Below are 24049 nucleotides of genomic sequence, written 5' to 3' on the forward strand. Positions count from 1 at the left end.
ACGAAAAAATAATTACATTTTGCCTTCACGCGACAGTTCCTCCACTGTCAAAAATTACAACCGGAACGAATATTATCTTTGAAAGTTATATAAACACTGGGTTTCGTGTTGATAGAAGTAATTTCTGTAGACAGGAGGTTTTTTTATAACATAGTTCTCCTAATCTATACAATGCAGTACAAGGCTATATACACACCAATCAGATGTGTTTGCATAGATTACTAGTAGTCATTCGTTGGTTTTTTCCCGCTCTGAATAGGACTATTCAAATTTTTAGGGATATTCCCTTTTCATTAATGCATGCTCTGAACATAAATATTAAATATTGATTTACCGGTGTTTTGATGAGACTTTTGTCCATTAGTAATGAATATCTATTTCTAAGCATTAAATTTTGAAATCAAGTAATATTTCAGATCCGGTGTTCGGATACTTGTATTTACTCCAGTTTGTTTGCTCTACAGGGTGTTTCTAAAAAAAAGGGTAACGGAAGTTCAAATGTCAGCAAAATCAAGAATAAATGATTTATTCTTGTGATTTTTGTCTCGTCTACATAGCAGAGTGAGACTATACAGGCGCCGCTTTTCCGACGGAGGCGGCGGCGTCGTCAATATTGAACTCTTAACCAAGGTTAAGTTTTTGAAATATCATAACTTAAAAAGTATATAGACCTAGTTCATGAAACTTCGACATTAGGATAATCAAGTATTACTGGGCACCCTGTTTAAGTTTCCGGTCACATGACCAAGGTCAAAGGTCACTTAGGGTCAATGAACTTAGACCATGTTGGGGTAATCAATATCGACAAGGTTAAGTTAAAGGTTAAGTTTTTGATGATGTTATAATATAGACCTCGTCCAGGAAACTTGCAATTGGACATAAGGGTAATCAAGCATTACTGATCATTCTGCCTGAGTTTCAGGTCACATGATCGAGGTCATATCTCTTAGGGTTAACGAATTTTGGCCATGTTACGGGTATGCGTGGATTTGTCATATATAACTTAGAAAGTTTATATCTCGTTCATGAAACATAGACATAAGCATGGGTGTCGATCGGTATTCTTGGTTGGGGGGGATGATTGACACAAATGTTCTTGTGGATGGGGATCTTTCAACATTACCCCCACTAAAATCAAAAGTTAGGACATTTGGGAGTGGTTGATATGCATGGTGTTCTTGCAGTGGCGTACCGTGAGTCACGGCATGGGGGGGGTACCAGCAAAATTTTGAGTCACTTAGTGAGCGCGCGAAGCGCGCTCAGTTGCCAGGTATACTGACCTAATAGGGACATTTTAAGGACAGTACCATTAAACGGATATGTATCTCACTGCTCAAATAATGCGAGCGCGAAGCGCGAGCTGAAAATTTTTGATATGCAAACCAAAAAAGGACATTATAAGCAAATTTTTGTAATCATGATACATACCTGTCTCGCTAAACAAACAATGCAAGCGCGAAGCGCGAGCTGAAATTTTTGTAAATATTTACCCCAAACAAGGACATGTTAAGGACTATATTTTAGGAATCCATTAAGAGTATACATATCTCACCATAGTCATATAATGCGAGTGCAAAGCGCTTGCTGATTTTGCTACATCTAAACACATGAAGCACTTTTTGTAGTCATTGTAATCATGATAATACGCATCTCATTCATCAAATATTGCGAGCGCGAAGCGCGAGCTGAAAATTTAGGATATTCAGACCTGAAGAGAGGCATTCTCAGGCCTGTTTGTAAGAATTCATTAAGACCATACGATACATATTTAACTAAACAAATGATGCGATCGAAAAATTTTGATATTCAGATCAGAAAAAGGGACATTTTAAGGACTGATTTTAGGAATTCATGAAGAGCAGTCATGTCTCATCAATCTACTAGTACGGACGTAAGCACGGACAGGAAATGTTTTATATTAACACCTTAAAATGGGGCAATCACTTTAAGTGGTCATGAAAAAGAACCATATGTCACTACATAAAACAATAATAAGTCGAAGTGCGAGGAAATATATTTGGTGTATATTGACTTAAAAACGTTAAACAGACAATGCGAGTACCGGAAACAATGAAGAAATCTAGGCCTGAGCAAAATAAAGTTATGAAAAAAATGTTTCTTATGTATTATAACATAACATTATTATAATATAACATTATAATGAACAATAATTTCTTCATTCCCACTACGTTTCTCTTCCTTTCTCCTCTTCCCCGTTTTTTTTTTGGCCAGCCGATTGGGGGGCACGTGCCCCCATGCCCCCCCCCCGTAGTTACGCCACTGTGTTCTTGGAAATTCTTTCATTATTGCAGTGTACTGTACTTATAATTTTTTTTTGAAAATTCAATTTGTGTTACAAGTAAGCCTATTCTAAACTCATACGAAAGAAAAAATGACAAAAATTGTCTGGACCATGATGTACAAAGTGATCTGTTTATTGGACATAATGTATATAACTTCTCTCTTAAATCTAACCCGACTGGCGATATCTTTTTTCTTCTTAATGCATGATGATAAAATGCAGATTCGGACAAATTAAGACTAGCACAAATTGCAAACTGTGTGGCTTCTCGTGCGCCATCGGGCTTACCGTCATTCCTTAGACGATTTAACCCTGGATTTTAACATGTTTTAAATGCTTTATAAGTGCATAAAACAAAAACAAACATAAAAACAATTAAAACTCAACTGTCATGTTATGATATTTCTCCAACATTTTCTTGAACCATCAGTGTGTAATATCAGCTAATATATGTGTTAAAATGAAATTTACGTACCGCATGAGTGTGCTCATATAGAATGCAAAACTGTCATCCCTTTCCAAACTCAAAAGAGATTTCTTTTTGCCAAAATAAGAAAGAGCCAATCAAGTTTAGTTATTCAAGTCCATAACAATAACAAGAATAACATGGAAAAAAAAATCCGATGTTCATATCCGATGATACGCTTTAGAGAGAAATGAATGATCATTCTTTCTAAAACCATTAATTGATTTCACTTATTAAAAAATTGTAAAAATATGATCATATTACCACTGGTGGGATGGAACACCCTATCAACAAAAGTTGTTTTTCGTCGGGGTCCTTTTATGTCATGCGTTAAAAAATATCATATACGTAAACATTTCATTCTTTTTCATCTTGAACCTCCACCCATCTGTTTAAAAGTCCTGGAAAAGAATGTTTTTATTTAATAACAATATACACAAATTGCGAGGGAAACAAACTGATTGATGGCATACTATAATCATCACTATAATCATCATGATCAAACCTTTACATTTTTTAATCATCATTATTATAAATTTTCTACCCTAAATTATTGGGGGGGATGATAATACATGCCATCCCCCCCACTTGAAATATTGGGGGGGATATATCCCCCCCATCCCCCCCGTGATCGACACCCATGGACATAAGTGTAATTAAGTATGAATGATTGTTTTACACTCATTAGGTAGCATGATCAAAGATCATTTTGGGTCGATGGACATAGTATTTTATTTTCATATGAATATTTTCTTTTGTGAATAATAATTATTCAATAGCTATTTTCAAAGTGGGCACTGCTGTTATTTCGGATCGTGTAATGCAGGCGAGACTGCCAGAGGCGTTCCACTTGTTATTCTACATAGTTGAGTATATCTCATGAACTTTATTTGATACCTTGCTTGCGTCAACGTTGTCACGGATCACAGGGTTGTGGTCCTTTGAAGGCGAAAGGTACAAAACCTACTTTTTCCAAATTTCGGTGTGTGTTTTTTTGTACATGCAAGAAATCCACTATGTTGTAAGGTTTCGGTTTAATATAGTTTTTTTCCCTGCAGATTTCAATGAAATATTACATTTGCGAGCATTTTTTTTTTTGGGACTCGCAGGCAAATGTTTGGCATGATAGATGTCTGTCATAATCACGCAATATGGTTCCAAGGGTTACACTTCGTAATTCCGAAGGTTCTTTATTCCGAAGGTTCGTAATTCCGAAACACGTAAATTGCCTATACCTCGATGTTCGTTAAACCGAAAACGTAAAAGGGTTCGTTAATCCGAACATTTGTGGCGTTATTCCGAAGGTTCATTATTCCGAAGGTTCGTTATTCCGAAGGTTCGTTAGTCCGAAAACGAAATAAGGTTCGTTAATCAGTTTCGTTTTCGGACTAACGAACCTTCGGAACTACGAACCTCATTTTGTTTTCGGACTAACGAACCTTCGGAATTACGAACCTTCGGAAATACGAACCTTCTGAATAACGAACCTTCGGAATATCCGAACCTTCGGAATTTTACGAATGTATGCGGGTTCCAAGAGCAAGGCAAGAGATGCAGCGTCAACAGCTAGTGGAGGTACTGTGAAAACACTGAGGGTGTGAAAGGTATTCAACAGAAATAAAAGCTTGGCAGTTGGTAATATGTAAATGCCATACCATGCAGGCACTCACAAAAAATTAACAAAATTAAGGAATTTCCACTGAAATTTGAAGGGAAAAAACTCTGATGAAACCAAAACCTTACAACAAAGTTGGTTTCGTATGTGTACCAAGCCAAAAACTTTGAAAAATAGGTTTTATACCTACGCCCAGCTTCAAAGGGCTGTAACTATGTGGACCGTAATTGTAACGCAAGCAATTAAAGTAAATGAGAATAATCATTTTTTTATGTAGAGTAGAAATCACAAGAATATATAATTTATTCCTGACATATTCTTTGCATAGCCGGCCTTTAAACTTCGGTTACGTTTTTTTTTTTAATAAACATCCTGTATTTGTTGGCTAATTGTGTTTTACGTCATGGTGAGATTTGGCGTATGTTTGAATTATTCTTCAAATCATTCATGGTTTGATGGGAAAGGCAAATACACCGTCATAACATAGTCATGGCTAGAATTCTATGGGGCGTCAAGTGTAAAACCACGTATTCTGTTACAAAATCATAACTGTCGGTTTATACTCTGAAAACAAATCAGTCGAAAATGACTAGTTAATAGGGTCAGCTGAATGCAACTGATATTCTAGTCACATCACATATGACTATTTTCTAGTCGTATTTCACTAGAACAGAGTTATTTCTAATGTTAGAAATGTGACTAGACATTAGTTGCACCCAGCTGACTACTAGTCAATTTGACTGATTTATTTTAAGAGTGTATTTTGTAACAAAATCATTGATGTCGTTTGATTTTGTAACAAATAAGAATTGCAGGGTGTTTTTGTTGCAAAATCATTGACTTTGTAACAGAATACGTGGCTTTACGCTTGGTGTCCCATAGAATTCCAACCCAATAGTTGATTTGAATACAAAATGAAAACTTAACCCAAGTACCGAAAAATGAATAAGAAACCGGATGTAAAACGAAATGGGATAGCCGATGGTGACACACGTTTATCACTATTCCTCTATCCCACAAGTCATTTCGTGTACTGAGGCAAAATTATTTTTTAAATAGATTTTATGGGGCTCCAAAGAACCAGATTTCTTGAGAAGTCTACTTCATTATAAGGTTGTAAATGAAGGAAATAATATGTAGAGGGAGAAATTTTATCATAAAATTACTCCGAGCAATTCACTCGTCTCACAAATCTGGGAGGCACGAAACCATTCATTCATCGGGTATTTGTTTGTTTTTTGTTTTGTTTATTTTGCTCTCAGTAAGCTATCAATCATATAAAGGAAAATAACAAAAAGAGTAACACACAAAATATTATAAATTTTATCTAAGTAACAGGGGCGGATCCAAAATTTTCCAAAGGTGGGGGGGGGGCACATTTTTTTCCGAGGAAAAATTTGACAAGCAAAAAAAAGGGGGTAGCCAAAAATTAAGGCTATTGCGTCCCCGAAAAAAAAATTATCAAGCAAAAATTAACAAGCCCCCCCCCAAAAAAAAAAAAAAAAAAAAATGTCTTCACTTTCAAGAGGGTGCTCACTACTGTTTTAAGGGCATTTTTACATTACAAATTTTAATTTTGCTTCTCAAAGGGAGGGGCACGGGCCGGCTGTGCCCCCCTCCCTGGATCCGTCAGTGTCTGAGACTAACAATTTCTGTAAAAATAGAACCAGGAATAGCTAAACCTTCAATTCATACTTCTTTAAAATTGGAGAAAAAAAATTGAGAGCTGAAAACTTTCTACCAACCAAAAATTTGATAATTTTCTTAAAGGGAATCACAACCCTTTCTTTCTTTCTTTCTTTCTTTCTTTCTTTCTTTCTTTCTTTCTTTCTTTCTTTCTTTCTTTCTTTCTTTCTTTCTTTCTTTCTTTCTTTCTTTCTTTCTTTCTTTCTTTCTTTCTTTCTTTCTTTCTTTCTTTCTTTCTTTCTTTCTTTCTTTCTTTCTTTCGTTCCTTCCTTCCTTCCCTTTTCCTTTCCTTCTTTCCTTCCTTCTGTCTTTCTTTCTTTATTCATGCCTTGCTCTTTGTGTGTGTGTGGGGGGGGGGTCATGTCAACCAACCACGAGGAAGGAATTGGTATTATAATAATAATAAATTACAAGGAAAACAAATCTCCGGGTGTTCACAAAGATTTATTAAGTGACTTAGAATCACACTTTTAAAATGCATTGTTGCGAAAGAAAATATGTAAAATATTGACGAGATAATTGGTCCCTTGGTCTTCTAAACCCCTAAAAAAAGTTTGGAAATCTGTGTTTGGCCATTAGTTTCTCCCAACTTCCAATTTTACACAATGCATGTTTTACATCATTCAAAAGATCATTTAATTCTCTTTAAAATGATATCATGATTGTTATGATCCTGCCATCACGGAGAGAGCAGGATTCAAAAGTGGATGAGGTCTGAATTGAAAAGCTGCAAAACGAGCAGAAATAGTCATGGAGGGTCAATACAGAACATGATTCCTTTGTCTGTGTCAGTAGAGATGAAAATCCATTCAAATCAAGCCCCTGTTTCTGTAGTGATGGTTCTGTGAGATAACATGGTTTGAGTCGTGGTTTGAAATACCCATGCATGTTTGTTTGTTTGTTTGTTTGTTATGTGTTTGCTTGTGTAGAGGTGTGTTTGATTCCATGTTAATGTTGATGTTATGGTGCGTGAAAATAATTAAAAGAAACCCTCTGATAAATCCACTCATCACCACCCACTGAAAAAAAAAGAACAGTGACTTTCAATATTGTGTCATTTTGCAACTTTTGAAATTTTACACTGCCCCACATTTCAAGACACTGCACCTCCATGTGAACGATAATCACATAATGTAGGGTATCATTTTAAAGACAATTAAATGATCTATTCATTGATATTAATTACACATTGGTATTTACTAAGAACCGATGAGGAATTATCGATCAAAGTAAAAAGAAACCGCTGAGAAACTCACTCATCACCACGGACAAAATTTGAATTTTGACCGTGCCCCACATTTCCATACACTGCACCTCCATGTGAACCATAATTATATCATGTTTTAGGGTATCATTTTAAAGAGAATCAAATGCTCTGTTCATTAATATTAATTAAACATTGATATTTACTAAAACCGAGGAGGGAATATCGATCAAATTCAGATTTCCAAACTTTTTTTGAGGAGTTTATTTTCCGAATAAATATGGTAACTAATGTACACTACACACATTAAAAACGAAAATAAAAGTAACAAATATATTCCAAACCATTTTGAACACAGAGAGGTAACCATTATGTATTCAATTATTAAGAAATAATATTTGTTCTACTTCAAACATTTCGAATGCGACAGACATAGAGAGATACTTGACATGAAGAAAAAGAGAAGATGATTCAAACTAATCATGAGTAATATTTTTCCTCTCTCTGCATAATGTCGCAGTGTTTTATTAATGAAATTGCTAATTTGTTAAAAATAATCGATATTATCAGAAAATTTCAAATATATGTGAAATAAATCTATAAACCATAACATTGAAAAGTATTTTTTTTTAAACATAGATGTGGGGCTAGGCAATTCGTGGGGGGGGGGGGGGGGCAAGATGATTATGACGTCATATTTCTCTACTGAATTACAGGGGTAGATATAGAGTTACATAATATGGGGCGTTGTAGGATAGTTCGAATTAAATGCAAGTCAATTTGGGTTAAGAAATCAAGCAATTTGTTCTTGATTACAATCGATATATGAATTGAAAAAATAATAGGTACCTGTCAAATCAAATTTTGAGAGCGCGCAGCAGAAAATGTTAATATTTAGACCATAAAACTAATATTTTTACAGAACACTTTTTAAAAATAAAACAAGACAATGACAGTTCGATTTCCGAGCTGAAATGTTTTTGTATATACTGACTTAAAAACCTGATATTTTAAACTCCATATATTTAAATCATCTAACAGGCGATGCGAGCGCGAAGCGCGAGCGAAAATTTTATATAGTGAAGTGAAATATTCTTTTCCAACTCTCCCCTCATCTTAATGTATTCACTCTTCTTCCTGCTCTTCTTTTTTTTCTCCTCTCTTTTCCTTTCTTTTCTCTTTTTTTTCTTTCTTTCCCCCTTTATTCTTTTTTTTTGCTCCGCTAATAAGGAGCGGGCCCCTGCCCCCCTTGGATCCCGCCTATGTATCATTGCAAACGCATATTGTATATAATAACTAGTAATGCTTTTAACATGAGACTGCACTACAAGTTCGGCTTTGTTTAGTAGCCTCCTTCATCCCACCTATTGCATTATCATCCTTCTCTTTATTAACGTAATCATTGTGACAACTAATGCTTACTGTCGGAGGGTGCCTTAGCCGAGAGGTCTAATAGGCGCTAGCAGGCTGATTCTTTACAGTCAGGGTTTCGATTTCCGTCCACGTGTACCTCTACATAGCAGTGCATTTAATCGACAGTTTTTTTTTAATTAAAAAAAAATGGAAATGCTATATACATCCTTGGTAACTAAATATGTATTTTTTAATTGAATTTCCGTTTGTACCCGATTGCATTATGGACAATAAAAAAATATCTGAAATATCTGAATATCTTTTAAAAGTTTACTCATAATTTCGAAATGCAAGACAGAAAATAAAGTTGATAATTGTTGGAAATTGAATTAAACGAAAAGAAATTAAACATCCTGCTATAAAATCAAAGTAAAATCAGAGCTCCAGGGCAAAGAGGATTTGAGCCAAGGAAATGGCAAGCGCGATCACGCCACCAGACGGACCAACGAAGTGTCCACTGTTACAGAGTGAGCCTTGGCAGCACTTCGCGTTATAATCCAGATTATTGAAACTGACACTCTTGTCTTCCAGGTAAGGGTGGTTGGCACGGTCACAATAGGCTCCCTGTCTGCTGCACCCCCGCCAGACATCTTCAACACCCTCAATGAAAGTGATAGCACTCTACGGAGTAAAAAAAAAAAGAAAGAAAGAAAAAAAAATCAACATTTTTCCCGATCGGCTGCTCGAAGAGTTCATTTTTTTTTTTTTTTTTTTTAGGGGGTCCAAAAACTGACGTTTAAGTAAATGTTATAGATTTATTTCTACAACAAGATTATGTGCTTCATAAAAAATTGATATTATGTATTGCATGTATTCAGACCTGGAAACAGAACATTTTAAGGACTGTTGTATATCTTGCTAACGCAAGCGCGAAGCGCGTTCTAAATTTGTTGTATACACTGACCTGAATAGGATTTTGTAGGAAATGAAGATGATAAGTATTTCACTAATCAAATAATATGAGCACGAAGTCACCTGGACACCCTTGAGCATTTTGTTTAATTATTGACGTACATAAACCCCGCCAATCTTTACACATTGCTCCTATTTACGATTTTTCTATTTTACAGAATTAATGTTTGGGATCAAATTAAAGCTAATGAAAAATGAAATGTAAATATATGGACTACATGGCATTCGAATCACCTGTAGATCATTTGAATGTCATTTAAGGTCTTCAAAGGTAAACTTGGGGCACTGAAAGTAATACAACATATCTCGTGTTTAGAAAACTAACATCCAGCGACCAGCGTATAATATGTATCATTGGCTGAAAATGGTAGTTGACGGTGTGTATCTTAAGAATCTGGCAGTTGCCACTTTGGCACTTAAAAAGCAATTGATTTAATTTACACAAATTGAAGACCACAACACATTTATCACATCCTCTTCCTTGTGACTTTTCTGTTTTACGAAATAAACATATGTTTGATATATCCTTTTGAGATACAAATCCTCAACTACCATTTTCAGAAAAAATGCATATATGCATGTTAGTTTTCTAAACATAGGATGTATTGCATGTTGTATTCTTTATTGTGCCCCAATTTTACATTTGATGACCTTAAATGACCTTTAAATGAACTGCACGTGATCCATATATTTACACTCTAAAAAACGAAGTGCTAATTCAGCTTTTAAAGAGCGTGTATAGTGACTGCACTTCGGAGTGCTGATTTTTTAGTTCAAATTTGAACGGGAAAATCAGCACTCCGAAGTGCAGTCACTATACACGCTCCTTAAGAGCTAAATTAGCACTCCAGTTTTTAGAGTGTACATTTGATTTTTTATTAGCTTTAATTTCATAATAAACATGTTTTCTGTAAAATAGAAAATTCATAAATGAGATCGTGTAAAAATGGACGTGGCTTATGACGTCAATAGAAAAAATGCTAAAGGGAGCTGAAATCTGTTTACGTACTGACTCAAACACCAATGTTTTAAGTTCTATTGAAATTGGTGAAAATCATGAGGGGGGACATGAAGAGGATAATATGTCGGTAAATGAATAATGCGAGCGCGAAACGCGAGCTGAAGTTTTGTAGATTAAGAAGATAAAATTTTAGACCAATTTTGTAATCATGTACATTATCTCACTAAACAAAATAATGAAATATCATAGCGCAATTTAATATATCCTCGGTAAAGATTAAATGTGAGCGCGAAGCGCCAAAGGAAAAGGTAAAAAAGGAAGAAGAAGAAGAAAAAGAAGACGAAGAAGAAGATGATGAAGAATCAGAAGAAGAAGAAGAAGAAGACTGAATAAAAAATATAGAAGAGGAATGCATTCAGGAATTAGGAGGAGCAAGAGGAGGAGCAGGGAGAGGGGGAGGAGAATAAGAAGGAAGTGGAAAATAATCATATCCTACATGTAATCGTAACTAATGATACTCACAAAACAAAGACCCTGGCAAAATGAGTACCTCACTCCTTCCCCGGTAGAGTCGAAGCTCAATCCGCAACTGGGATTAAAATAACCGGTGTATGGTATTTCGCTGTGGTGGCATTCGTAACATGTTTGGCCCATTCGTTGCTCAGAGATGATATTATCCACAGAATCACTGTTGCACAAGTCGGAATCACAACATTGTCGACAATTAGAAGGACTTGTGCAGCCTTGATCGCATCGTGACGCAATTTGTGACGGGGTACCCTCATAGCAAGACCGATCAATGTCGTAATTTTGAGACGACAGCGATATGCTCGTCTGTGGAATATGAGTAAAAAAGAATAAACTATGCGCATTAATAGAGCTTCACAAATAACGTATTTTTCGTCGAAAATAATTTGACTTCAATAAAGCATTGTAATAGTGGATTATAATGTCGATGGTATATTCAGCATTATGCTTTTTTTTTATTTGAATCAAGTATAATAAATTTTGTTGAGGTTGATTTGACCTTTAATCACGACACGTTTGCAACCATGTTTTGATATCCATAAAAAGATTATATTTTTTATATTAATTTATTTTGTTTTATTTACCCATGGCAGTCTCTTCAGTACTTAACTGCTTTACAAGAGAGCCCTGTTACAATACAAACATATTACAATATTATACAATGTAAAAAGATTAAAACATTACATACAACATACGGAGAAGCAACTGTAAAACCAGAAAACAACAACAAATAACACCAGTATAATAAATTGAAATACTTAAAAATAGAGTAATACAATAAAATCAGTGGTGGATGAAGACAAATACCAGCAGCTGCCAGTTAACGTCATTAAACACATGATTATGGCGGTCTTATCCTTGATTTTTTTATTAAATTCAAATAAAAAAATGCTAAATAGGTAAACATAATTTTATATAAACATAGATTACAATAAAACATAAAATAACATTAAAAAAACATGATGTGAGAAAATTACATTGCCCTGTAGTCAGATATGGAGCAGGGGGAGCAGCGGGCATATCATAATTTACCCTTCTCTCTTTTCTTTTTCTGTTTTTGAGGAGGTCGTGTTTTGGGCGTGCAAGCACCTCTCAAGCCCCCCCCCCCCCCCCCTATCTGAACGCAACTTCGGACCGGGATTTGAACCTAACACCCTTTCGTACATGCTTGACCAGTGCTCTACCAAAAGAACACCGGCGTTTTTTCAGTGTATCCCAAGTGAGGTATTGAGCCTCATGATCAAGCCGAGTCGATGTAGCATACAAAAAAAAAAAAAAAAAAAAAAAAAAAAAATAAATAAATAAATAAATAAAATAAATAAATAAATAAAATAAAATAAAAATCGAATTTTCTATGATTTGTTTAAAATAGTATTTTCTATCCTACCAATTATTAAAGGAGAATGAAACCTTTGGAACAAGTAGACTTGTGTGAAAACAGAAAAATCAAAGAAACAGATCGACAAAAGTTTGAGAAAAATCGGACAAATAATAAGAAAGTTATGAGCATTTGAATATTGCAATCACTAATGCTATGGAGATCCTCAAATAGGCAATGCAACAAAGATGTGTGATGTCACTTGTGTACAACTCTCCCCATTACTTTAGTATATATTTCACTTAAATTGCCTCTTTTATCTATCAGTAGATCATGTGTTCTTTCTATATAGGAGGGCATGTAATACATATTTTTAAAGAATACAGCAGGGATAAAGAGTTTGTATCACCATAAGAAAAGGCAAAAAGAGACATTTTGAGGGTATTTTGATTTGATTTGATTTGATTTATTTATTTCCGTTTCACAATTGTACATAATATGATAAACATAACATAACAAGGTCGAAAATACTACAAGACAAAATATAATATATATAACATAATCATAGATTTAAGGAACACAATTCAGTAAATAAAGATATCTCAAATGACATTTGTATTTAAAAGTAAAACGGAGGGACTTGCCGAAAAAAAGCAAAGCTTGTACAATAGACAAGCCCCTATCTTAGTTACATTACAAAATTACAACAAATAAATATTGGGTCTTAATAATAATTTTGTTTAAAATTAAATACAAACATTTTTTGTGCACTTGACAAAATATTTTATAGTCCATCAAAGGGAAAGTTGTTCACATGTGACATCACACATCCTTGTCGCATTGCCAATGAGAGGATCTCCATAGCATTAGTGATTGCAATATTAAAATGCTCATAACTTTCTCATTATTTGTCCGATTTCTCTCAAACTTTCTTTGTTCTTATTCTTTGATTTTTCTGTTTCGACACAAGCCTACTTGTTCCAAAGGTTTCATTCCCCTTTAAAGAATTCCTTGTCTTTTAATATACTCACGACACAAGTTCCAGTGCAGTTTCTGTCAATGTCGACGAAACCGTTGTTTGGGCTGGGTACTGAACAGTTGCTCGATTCAAAGACACCTTCTAGCTCATCAAAAGCCACATTATCCTTTGTGCAGGTATAGCACGACACGGCACTTGACAATGTCAGGCATCCTTTTGAATAATGATAATAATTATAATGATAATCATAATGATAATAAAAATAATATTAATTTTCTATTTTAATAAGTTAATGTAGGGGGCGACGTTACGAAGGGAAAGGGAGCGACCAGATCAATTGCGTAATGAGCCCAGCATTTTAGTAGAGGGCTTAACATGGCGTAATAATAATGATAATAATAACGTTTTATTTGCCCGGGGTGCCACTTCAGTTGGAAATTGCTCTACCAGCCGGCCCTGCATAACATAATATATTATTATTACCCTTTTCCAATCTAAATGCTGAGCAAGAAGACAGAAGCTTCCATTTTCTTATAAGTCTGTGGTGTAGCTCGGCCAAGGATCGAATCCACGACCCCCCGTTCATGAGGCGAACGCTCTACCATTGAGCCAACATTCGTTGAGGGTAAAAAAAAATCGAGCAAGCGAAGCAAGCGAGCAAAAAATGTGATAGATTTTGACAAACTATTACACAAAAACGGTATCATATTTCACCCTTTCCCCATTTTTGATACTGTGCATATTTAAAAAAAAGAAGAAGTAATGCTTGAATATTCGCACAAATGTAATGGAAATCGTGAAATACGAGGCAAAATGGCGTCCTGGGAAGGGTCGTACAGGACGCGGGACAAATTGCTGAAATACGGGACTGTCCCTTGAAATCCGGGACGTCTGGTCACCCTGGCACTCAGCTACCGACTCAGACAAGAATGAAAAAGAGAGGGACTCGGGTATGAAGAAGAAATAAGAACGTCCAGAATTCAGGTATATAGGTGACGTTACTTTATGTCCAATTGAGAAAATAATTGGGTTCATATTGCCCCCCCCCCATCAAAATACTACAAGAAGCCGATATACATGAAGAAATGAAATGGATTTAATTGATTTATTTCCAATAAAAATAAATTCGATTCTCATTATTAATACATATAAGTGTACAGATAAAAAAATAATCATGATGACAATGATAATAACAGCAAAATGGCGTTGTAACTAAATAAGCATTAACTATCTCATTTTGTGATGTTTACACATTGGGATACGATAAAAATATTGAGCAATATGCATCGGTCACAGCAAGCTGCTGCACTGAAAAAAACTCCGGTGTTGATTTAACAACAGCCCGGAATCTATTATGTCCACACCAGAGAAGTGTTAAACAACACCAGTTTGGTTTTTATCTAACACCAGATATGTGTTTATACAACACCAATTAGTGTTAAAACAGCATTGGTTTGATTCCAAACTGGTGTTATTTCAATGCTTCTCTGGTGTGGACATAATAATTCCGGGCTGGTGTTAAATCAACACCGGAGTTTTTGCAGTGTGGGTACGATGCTATGGGGGGGGGGGGGGGCCGTGGGGGGTTCTTACACATTCAAGTCAAACAAGTTTGCCCACGTCTTACCCTATACTGTTAAATGTGTGAATCGAGTCCGACACAAACCTGCATTTCATTTAGAAATGTTTTCATTGTCATTGCGATTGTTATCTTGATCACAATTCCAATCTACTGCTGATTGGCTGTTGGGGTGTAAAACTATACGATATTCAAATAACCAAAGAAATCATGCGAACATCAATCATCCGCCATACTTTTAAGTATACTAATATTGTTGTTAAACTTTATATTCTTGGTTGATTGACATTTTTATTTAGCATTCACTAATTAATACGGTTGATTGTTTACCCTTTTCTTCGAAATCTATATCCCCCATGATCGCTCAAACATACACATTTCTCAAACTTATAACGGATAACTTTTACTCTGCAATCAAGTTAAAAATCACATCTATTTATTCCTAGCAGAAAAAATATATACAATACAAAATCATGACGTATAAGTATATTCTTTAGCGCTGACGTACAAAGGGAGGGAGGCTTGTGAGGCAAGGATCCAAAACATATTCACGGTCAAGAAAAAAAGGAGAAAATGGAGAAAAGGAAAGAGAGGGGGTGAATTTTGAATTTGGATTATTGTGTCAAATCTATCACAAAATTATATTTTTGGTATAAAAAGGCCCTAATTTTTGCTCGCACGCTTCGCTCACTCAATCTAAGACATTTATAGTGCCCGCTTCATATCAAAATACCTTGGCGCCGCCCCTACGACCGGCCTTGTCATTGTTTCATTCAATTTACATATTCAAATTTATGTAATTTTAGATCTCGAGGTTTCAAGTTTCGCTCTATTGTAATTTTGCCATTTAAGGTTGCCATGGACTTATACGGTGACCGTGCACGTGAAACCGAACGATTTCCATAATATCTAAAAGATTTATGGCATTCTTTTTTATAATATTGTATTTAATGAATGGATATTTAGATTTAGAGTTATGAGTGATCCAAGGCAATCGGGGTTTGTCTCCTGATTACATTACAATATAAATATTAGTATCATTATAGACCTCTTTACAATATACAGTTCTTCAAGAAAAGAGCGCATCGAGAATTAATTATTTCTATACTTTTTTCATAACTTCATCACTAATAATCACTATAATAATCATACATAACTCACACCAATACATTTCACGCATGGTTGTGCCTAAACATCAATTAGATAAGATAAGATAAGATAGGATAGGATAGGATCGTATATGTTTTAAGGCCACGGCACACCTTACGATTGGTCTGCGATCCGATTTTGGAATAAAACTTAGTAGAATTTGATGTTCTTATTGAGACATGGAATATCTTACATTGTAATGTTCAAAATCATCGCACGAATACCTGTTCAAATCTTTGACTATGCTATCATCCTTCTTAGAATAAAAGTGAATTTAATATCTCGTAACGACGTCATAGCAGTCGTACGATTGGCTACGATTTGAAACTATTTTGGCCTTTTCTCCAAAATAAAGTCTAGCAATCGTCCAAAATTGTTATATTAAAATTCTTACAGTTTAATTTGAACCTCAAGTAACACTCATTGTTTTAATTCACATTTTCAGAAAAGTAGCTGTAAAATCAGATTATGGACCAGTCTTAATATGCTTAAAGGTATGCGCGCGATGGCCTTTAGAAATTGCATTTTGATAAAGAAGTAGTTGATAAAGCATCGGCAGATCTTGATTTCATTTTTATTGGTCACTCTGTATAAAGAAATTTCATCACCGATGGAAATAGCAATGTATTGGTACAAATTAAATCGTCTCTTGTGATTTCGGTTTCAAGTATTTACAAGTACCTTATCATCTGTTTGAGCCTTATTGAAGAATGATCCCATGTAATCAAAGACTAAGACCATGCAATAATCAGTTGGCATGTTTTTTTTTTTAGCAAAAACATTTGGCACGTTTTTCTTTTTATACAAAAATAAAGAAGATAAATTATGGGTTAAGTATATAGGCATATAACATAACGTAATGATATCAAGATAAAGAGTCGACGAGATTGTAATAATATATACCGTCATTCAAAGGATCCGACTTATTTTACAATTACATGAAAATATAAATAATGCGTGAATAGCATACTAATTGGGCGCTGTGGCGTGCGCCATAATCCAATTAACCTTCGTCGTGTCTTTCGAATGGTGGCGTTGAGAGGGCAGTGGCGTACCTAGGATTTTCCACAGGGGGGGGGGGGCAAAATCGGCCGCCAAAAAAATTTGACAAGTAAAAAAAAAAAAAGAAAAAAGGTCTTCAAGCTCATCAGGGGGGGGGGGGCAATAAAGGTCTTCAAGCTCGTCAGGGGGGGGGGGGGCAAAAAAGGTCTTTTAAGCTCGTCAGGGGGGGGGGGCAGGTATATGACTTTTGTATGGGTTGTGGCTCGTCAGGGGGGCAGAGTGCCCCCCTGCCCCCCCCCCCCCCCGTAGGTACGCTAGTGGTTGAGGGTCAATCACAGACAATAATACTTTTATTCAATTATTGATACACCTCTGAAAAATGTCACACACTCACACTTCCTCACTCACCCACACACTGTAAGTGGATATTTAGGCTAAGTCTAGCTAGTGTACACCAAATGAAAATAGTAGAGTGAGAAGGTGGGAATCATCAAATCATGTAGTAAGCCTTGGGGGCACTTATCCCCCCCCCCTTCAAAAAAAAGAAAAAATCACGGTCGACCAAGGTAAAAAAGAGAAAAGGGAAGAAGAGGGAAGGGTAAAATATATTATTTTCGAAAATTATGTCAAAATTCACGCAAAAATTTGTCCGATACGACACAATTGCCCCCCCCCCCTTAAAATTTCTTGCAGGGTGTGTTCCTCTAGGGATAACAAATTGTGTCTGTTTTGACACCCTAGTTTAAAAATTGACGAACCTTTCCAGAAAGGTGACAAAAACGCCCGGCCGCGATTTTTTTTTCGTCATTACGTATGCACCCGACGCAAGAGAGCAGTGGGAGCGACGATTAGGGTTTATTTAGTCAGACTTCACCTCATGAATATTCATATATCGCTATTTCCGACCCTTTGATCAGCTCAATTTGTGTGGCTCAATCATTTAGCCAATCTTAAATCGAGTTCATACGCAGGTTCGAGTCTCGCCAACAACGATTTTTTTTTCAAAGATTTTTCTTTTAATTAAAAATTGAGGCAAGACTCTGAAAAAAAAACCAAGTACAAGATTATTTGTAATCTGATTCAAAGCTTCCAAAGCAGCCTAATATTTCGTCATTTCGATTGCCCTCTCTCGTCTGGTGGACAAGTACTGACAAAGAAAAATCGCCGCCTGGCCCACCAGCCATCCAACCCAATTTCTCTAGTTCGTACTTACCTGCAAATACGAATAACATAATGAGACCCATGGCTAGTTTATCACTTGAAGACAATGGAGCAGTCCTTTATTTTTTGTGTTCTTTCTATAAGGCAATTAAAAAAAACATTGTGGTTTAATTATTAACGCAGGGCAAAAAGTTTCAGTGAAAGAAATGCCAAACATGAAAGTAAACCATCGATTCGGAAGTAAAAATCCTTCACTAAAATATGCAATTCTATAACCAAGAATGTGTATATCAAGTTCAAAATACAACGTATTGCTTCAATCAACATTATCAGACTGTTGACCTTAGGTTACCACAAACTTAATAAATAAAATGAAAAAGTAAGAAAAAATGTCAAAAGTTCGGACTTCGACTTGAAATTACTGTTTGCCCAACAGATAGTTTACATTAATCTATGTTTCCTCTTAGCATCCGGCTTAATTGTCTTTCAATGATAGTCATAAAATACTCATAATTTTGCGTAAAGAATCTCTAAGTATCTGTTTAAAGGTCAAGTCCACCCCAGCAAAATGTAACATTGAACATTTCATCGAAATCAGGTGTAAAATACGAAAGTTATGGCATTTTAAAGTTTCGCTTATTTTTCACAAAACAGTGATATGCACAACTCAATGACATGCAAATGAGTCAGTCGATGATGTCCATCACTCACTATTTCTTTTGTTTTTTTATTGTTTGAATCATACAATATTTCATTTTTTACAGATTTCACCATAGGGACCGACTTGACTGAATCATATAGTATTACACAATGCTAATTCTACATGTTCATAGAGGAATGAATCACTGTTTCACTTGACAATGAGGAGAAAATTAGAATATTTCATATTTCATATAATAAAATACAAAAGAAATAGTGAGTGGATGACGTCATCAGTCTCCTCATTTGCATACCAACCAGGATATGCATATAACTGGTTTTTTTTAATTAAGAGAAAATTTAAAATGCCATAACTTTCTTATTTTACATCCGATTTCGATGAAATTTTCAGTGTTATGCTTGTTGGATTTTTCTGTTTTTATTCAAATCAATTTTTTGTTGGGGTGAAGTTGTCCTTTAAGATAACAAGGAATGTTCAATGGATGCGTGTCAATACAAGATCATATTAAAGTGTAAATGATGACAAAGTGCCAAATTTTTGTTGACTGTCTCTTTTTTGAGCGCTTAGAAACATGTATTAAGCGTAATCTATAAATGTTATATGTAATTATTATCATTAAAGATAGACAGGCATACGCTCTAATTGGATCAATATTAAGTGAGAATTTTTTAACATAGGCAAATTAATAAAGATCATACAATTTTCATAATAATAATACCAACATGCTTATACAGTGCATATCAAAAACAAAATTACACTTTCAAAAAGCCCTGGGAATTAAAAAATATACAACATGTGGGTAATTTTTTAACATATAATCTTGGGTTTGGGTCTCATCTATCCAATGAAAGTAAAAGTTTTGACAGAATGTTACACTTGAGTGAGCACTGTCCATTTTTGTAAAGCTCGCAGAAATCTTTTTGCGCAGAAATGCTCGTTTTCACGCTGTGTCAAGGGGAAAGGGCGATATCAAACTTACACTGCAAAACATTTCTTTTACATTTCCCTTGCACTTTTAGTCAATTGAAATAAAACGGATACATTTAAGCATTTTGTAACAACTTTGCTACCCCAATTGAAATTTCAACACTTAGTAAGCACAACCTTTACCCTTTTTGTGTCAACTGGATCTGAGACATAACTGAATTTGAGCAAAAGTTTATATCAGACATCTTCAACATTTTTTCACTAAGTTTTTATCATTCAAAGTGGGTTTACATTTCATTTTTCATTTAATTCTTGTTTCTCCACACTTTTCCCAAGCTTGACAATGATTAACAAAATGAAAATCAAGCCTAAGCCATTTCATGTAAATCACAGCTGTAAAGCAAATATCGTCACGATGGTCTCGGTGTGTGGGGGAGTGGGGTGGGGCGCAATGCACTCTTCGAAGTGTTTTGTGCAAGGAAACAAGTTTAAAAAGGTAAAATATATCTTCAAATCAAATTTACTAGCTAAATTTCACGTGTTCTTCATGATTAAGGTCTACTTTTATTCGCATAACTATTTCAAAGTTCTGCGCAAATAATTTTTCACTAACTTTTCAAAAGTAAGTGGTGCTCACTCAAGCGGAAATATTTTTCGACAGTTATATCGTCATTTGCTTAAATGGATCTGTACCAATGTTAAAATGTGGAAAAATCTTCAGGATATTACAACTGTATAATTTTACAGGATTTTTTTCTAAGTGTAAACTTTTTTTTTTTGATACGCACTGTATAGCGCATATCACTGCCAAATTTTTATTGGATATTATTACCCTGGCTATAGCCCCGCAGCCTTTTACAGCGCGTTGGCATTTCAAGGAATAAATTCCTGCCAGGTACCCATTAACCTCACCTGGGTCGAGTGCAGCAAAATGTGGATAAATTTCTTGCCGAAGGAAATTACGTCATGGCTTGGACACTATCAGCATGATCGGGGCAAATCGTCCCCAAGCAAGCACCACGTCAATTTTTCTTTGTTCCCATTTCCTCCTTAATACCCCCACCCCCTCCATAAAGTGGCGCCTGTGGCACATGTCCCCCCACCCTATTACGCCGCTGCATTTTATTGGATAAAGATTCTTAGTATAATTTTAAATGTATGATTAGAATGCACTGGATTTAGAATATGACGATAATTTTAGCGCAAGAACGTCAAAAATGTGCCCTGCATGCGGATTGAACCCACAACCTTATAGGCGGGCGTTCTACCACTGAGCCATCTGGTGTCAGGAGGAAGGTATTAAAAGGAGAGGAAAATAAAGTAGACTGGACTGATATATTCAAATTCAAATTCTGTATTATGTCGAAATGAAATATAATACCAATTCCTTACATACATCTGCCTAATTACTTCCAATGATATTATAAATGATAATTAACATAAGAAATTTACATAAAATAGAACATTTCTTGCAAACAATTTGTAATACATTACTTATTTAGAACTTGTTGAAATGAGAGGGCGGGATATACGCTAAAAGTCTTTAGGGGTTCTAAAAATGAGGGGAATTGACAAGTTGTAAGCTGTAAAAAAAAAAAAAAAAAAAAAAAAAACAGGAGGGTAATAAGCCAAGCATTTTGAAGGGGTCAAAATGTCATATGGAGCAATAATTCTGAAAGTTGCAAGTGAGATATTATCTTGCCATCAAAAACATATAATGTATTGATTTTTGAGAAAAATTCTATTAAGTGCCCTTCTGATAATTGAAATTTGCAATGTTTAAAAGTCTATAAATCTTGATATTTTGTCAAAAAAACTACCATCATCGTAAAATTTAAGGAAAATTGAAAATAAATGAAGGAACAATAAATAAGAATACTCGTATCAAAGAAAGTTTGCCAAAATTATAGAATGAAGTACAACTAAAAAGCAATGCTAATAATTACAGTTTTTAATTCATATTACACTCTGAAAAAGACTGAGTAAAAATGTTCCATTGGGGTAATTATGTGTCCTACCAACATTGGGCATTTCTTTTGGGCACTTTATTTTATCCAGTATGATGAAAATGTTGCCCATTCTAAAGTAATTGCTGCTTATTTTCAACCTTACTGGATAATATGCTTATATTGGGCTTTGTACAGGCCAATATGGCGCCAAAAAGGACCCCCACGAAGGGAAGGGTCCGAAAATTAGAACCCCATCATTTTTGGTCTAAAGGGACCCTATTGAAGCCAAAACAACCAACAAATCAATTTTGGCACATAAGTCCTACGGGAGCTGTGTCAGTGACATACCGTACAACACTATTGGGTAAAATACTGCCCCAAATTGGTTGGACACATAATTACCCTCGTGCTGGTTAAAATTTTACCCAATATTTTTTTACAGTGTATACAAGAACCAATTTAAGTTTTTATTAATCTTAATTAGGAAAATCATAAAATAAATGACAAAGAAAAAAATCAGATATATGCCTACTTACTCTACTTATCCTCTTAATCGAATTATCGAATGTTCTCTTCCCAATGAGATCGAGATGCGTAACTGTATACTGTGAGGTCGTGACACTTGTCGAATCCAACTGATGTTCCTATCTGATATCGACTCTTTGGCGGCAATAATATTATAGTTGCAAACGTTCAATGAGGAAGTGTAATTGCACAAAAATAGTTACATTAACACGCTGCCCTCAGTGCGTTTGGTAAGCCCATCATAATGATGCTGTCGCCTTATTTCATACAAAACATTTCTTCACACTATTTGTTCAACCTTGATCTTCGGTCCTTGATCATTCAATGTGATGCAATTCAATTTGAAATGAAAGAATTTTAGTTGGAGGAAAAATGAGAACATGAATTGTGAAGGAACATGAATGTCGTTTATTATCAAGCAGAGATTTTAATAACGTGAACTCAAGCGATCACATTTTTATCCATGAAACACTTATATCACTCTTACGTAATATGTACAAATATAATTATGTGAGGATCCAGGATTTTCATGGGGAGGCACCGACATTTTGCGAAATATTTTTGAGGGAGGGGCCCGGGGAGGGGGGTCCATATGGCTTAAAGGGACGTCCTTTAATGCTGTCCTCGTCATCTCACTTTAAAAAGAGGATCACAAAAAAGATAATTCTGATCATATCACAGGGGAAAAAATATGCCAAATGCCCCAATCGCATGAAATTCGGGACCAATCTGAAAGAGTCACATATACAGGCGTACTAAAATCTTTTTCTATATGTTACTAAATAACAACATTATCAGTAAAACCTGCCTTAATTAGCAACCGGCCACCTCTCCACTATAGAGCATGGGCGGAAATTTCTCCTCAAAGGTGAGGGGACACAATTTATTTTTTCAAGTTGTTACACACACAGACCCACCCACACACATATATACCATAATATTTGTTAACATTCTTTTTGGTTTTGGTTTTGCTTCAATTTGCCCATTATGTTCATTCTGCTGCTTATTCTATAATTTACTTTGTTTGTTTTATTTAGCAAATATTTAATGAAGATGGTCACGTGCCAAAATCTTTGCAACCCAGAGTATACTTTGCTTTATTCTTGACCATCATCTCCTCTCCTATGTCATAAAAAAAATATCGTAAGCGTTATACAATTAACCATGAAATACTTTTCTATAAATCATCAGATTACTGTATCAGAGGGAAAGCTTTACAGAGGTTTAGGAGCTAAATTATTGATAAAATTCAGTTTGTTACTATAAATAAATCAGAATCTAAGGCCAGTTGCCTGTGGAATTCCACAAGGTTGTATTCTTGGTTACAACCCGATAGACCGCGGGTCCGATAGTCCGCGGGTCCGATAGACCGCGGGTCCGATAGACCGCGGGTCCGATAGACCGCGGGTCCGATAGACCGCGGGTCCGATAGTCCGCGGGTCCGATAGTCCGCGGTGTGTGTAAAATTATTCTCAAAGTAAGTGACATATATCTCTTCGAACTAAGTCAATTTATGTTCAAATTAAGCAAGGACGATCTCCCCACTATTTTCTCAAATATGTTCCATAAAAATGCATCCGTACACTGTTACCCAACAAGGCAACGACAATATTATCATCTCCCTTTAACAAAAACTTTATTTGCAAAGAATTCATTTGTCTTTTTCGGGCCTGCCTACTGGAACTCTCTGCCTCAAGATTTTAAAGAATCCC

At 35.3% G+C, this 24049-nt stretch overlaps 1 protein-coding gene across 1 annotated transcript; it reads right to left on the minus strand.

Annotated features, from left to right (window-relative positions):
* Positions 1–6494: 6494 nt before the first annotated feature.
* LOC129274599 (uncharacterized) lies at positions 6495–22802 on the minus strand. Its single transcript, XM_064108693.1, has 5 exons — positions 22349–22802; positions 18328–18412; positions 13437–13597; positions 11082–11393; positions 6495–9307 (listed from the first exon to the last, which is right to left on the minus strand). The coding sequence occupies exons 2-5, from the start codon at positions 18356–18358 to the stop codon at positions 9062–9064; spliced, it is 750 nt and encodes a 249-aa protein (XP_063964763.1). The 5' UTR covers positions 18359–18412; positions 22349–22802; the 3' UTR covers positions 6495–9061.
* Between the last annotated feature and the right edge of the window lie 1247 nt (positions 22803–24049).

The sequence above is a fragment of the Lytechinus pictus genome, chromosome 13, assembly GCF_037042905.1.
Source record: "Lytechinus pictus isolate F3 Inbred chromosome 13, Lp3.0, whole genome shotgun sequence".
NCBI lineage: Eukaryota > Metazoa > Echinodermata > Echinoidea > Temnopleuroida > Toxopneustidae > Lytechinus > Lytechinus pictus.